This window comes from Grampus griseus (assembly GCF_964374135.1).
Source record: "Grampus griseus genome assembly, chromosome: 5".
Taxonomy (NCBI): Eukaryota; Metazoa; Chordata; class Mammalia; order Artiodactyla; family Delphinidae; genus Grampus; species Grampus griseus.
The window spans coordinates 129,457,527-129,458,798 of record NC_138998.1 but is presented as its reverse complement, the minus strand read 5'-3'; the positions used below and the strand labels follow the sequence as shown (position 1 = coordinate 129,458,798).

At 40.0% G+C, this 1,272-nt stretch overlaps 1 protein-coding gene across 1 annotated transcript; it reads right to left on the bottom strand.

Annotated features, from left to right (window-relative positions):
• Positions 1 to 768: 768 nt before the first annotated feature.
• LOC309823240 (keratin-associated protein 13-1-like) lies at positions 769 to 1,272 on the bottom strand (the record flags this gene model as incomplete). The annotated part of the gene is given in 3 exon segments (XM_082655385.1): positions 769 to 810; positions 814 to 867; positions 871 to 1,272. Coding segments are annotated over 3 exon segments (498 nt in total).

Here is a 1,272-nt window from a genome sequence, read left to right as displayed (position 1 = left end):
CCACCCAACATTGACTGAATCAAAGAAAGCTCTCTAAACTAATGTACAAAACTTTTCATATAACCTAAAATTTTTCCCCATTCAGTTGTATTTTCCAAATTGCTTGCTTTTCTCCTTCAGTCAGCAAACATCAAGGCCCCATATTCTTTGAAGAAAATGTGCTCTATGCCACTCCTGAGATTATTATTCACGTGAAGTTTATACATGCAATGTAAGGATTTCAGAAAACAGAAGTTTTGAAGAAGAAAATGTTTAAGCCCTCAAATAAATTAGTTCAAATCTCTCAATTAGTTTTTCAAAGTTTGCTTTCAGAGGTATAGTAAACGTTAACTCAAAAACAGCCTCCAAAAAAAGCAAAAGGAAAAAAAACCCACTTAACTAGTTAAAACTAACAATAAAATTAGTAGCATATTTGCAAGCCAGATTGAATGAGTTTATTAGATTATATTCATTTAGATTTTTATCCATTTTGTGAATAAAATTCATGAACAATGATCCCATTAATTTATTAACATTAATTCATTGTTTGTTAACATGAATTTCATTAATTGATTTAGTAATATATTTCATTCATTTTACTAATTCCGTTAATTTATTCCATAAAATTAATCATTAAGTTCAGTATATGTGGCAGACAGTTTTTTGGTCAGTATTTTACGAATGGAAAAAAGATGAAGAACAGGTGATATTCCCGAAGATCATGAAGATGATAGAAGCTCTGTATAGAGGTTGGACACATTGCTCACATCTGAATGTTCCACAAGCTGATCAATAGAAGGCAGATCCACAGATTGTTCTGTAACACAGTGATTAGCAACTCCTAGAGGCAAAGTAGGATGGACGGCAGAACCCAGATCTATGGCTCAACTAAGCGAAGGCATAGACTTCATAACCCAGGGGTCTGAAGCCATGGGATCCAAAGCCCAGTGTGTAGCAGCTTCTGGATCCATAGCCCAGGGAGAAGCTTCTGCTGGACCGAGAGCCCAGAGACCCAGGATAAGCTGTCCAGCAAGGACTGTAGAGCATGCAGGTCCTTGGGCGGTAGCAGAATGTCTGGCAGGGACTGGATAGCACACAGGTTGTAAGGCACCTGATGGGCTCATAGCAGCCACTCTGGAGAGAGGAGCCCAGACGGCAGGAGCTGGGAGAGCAGCGGTCAGTGCTGTAGACCAGGTTGCTGGGGTAGGAAGAGCCACAGGAGGAGCCTGAGTAGCACAGGTGGTCCCCAAGGGAGCGGGAGGAGAAGTTTCCTGAGCAGTGATAGTAGGACAT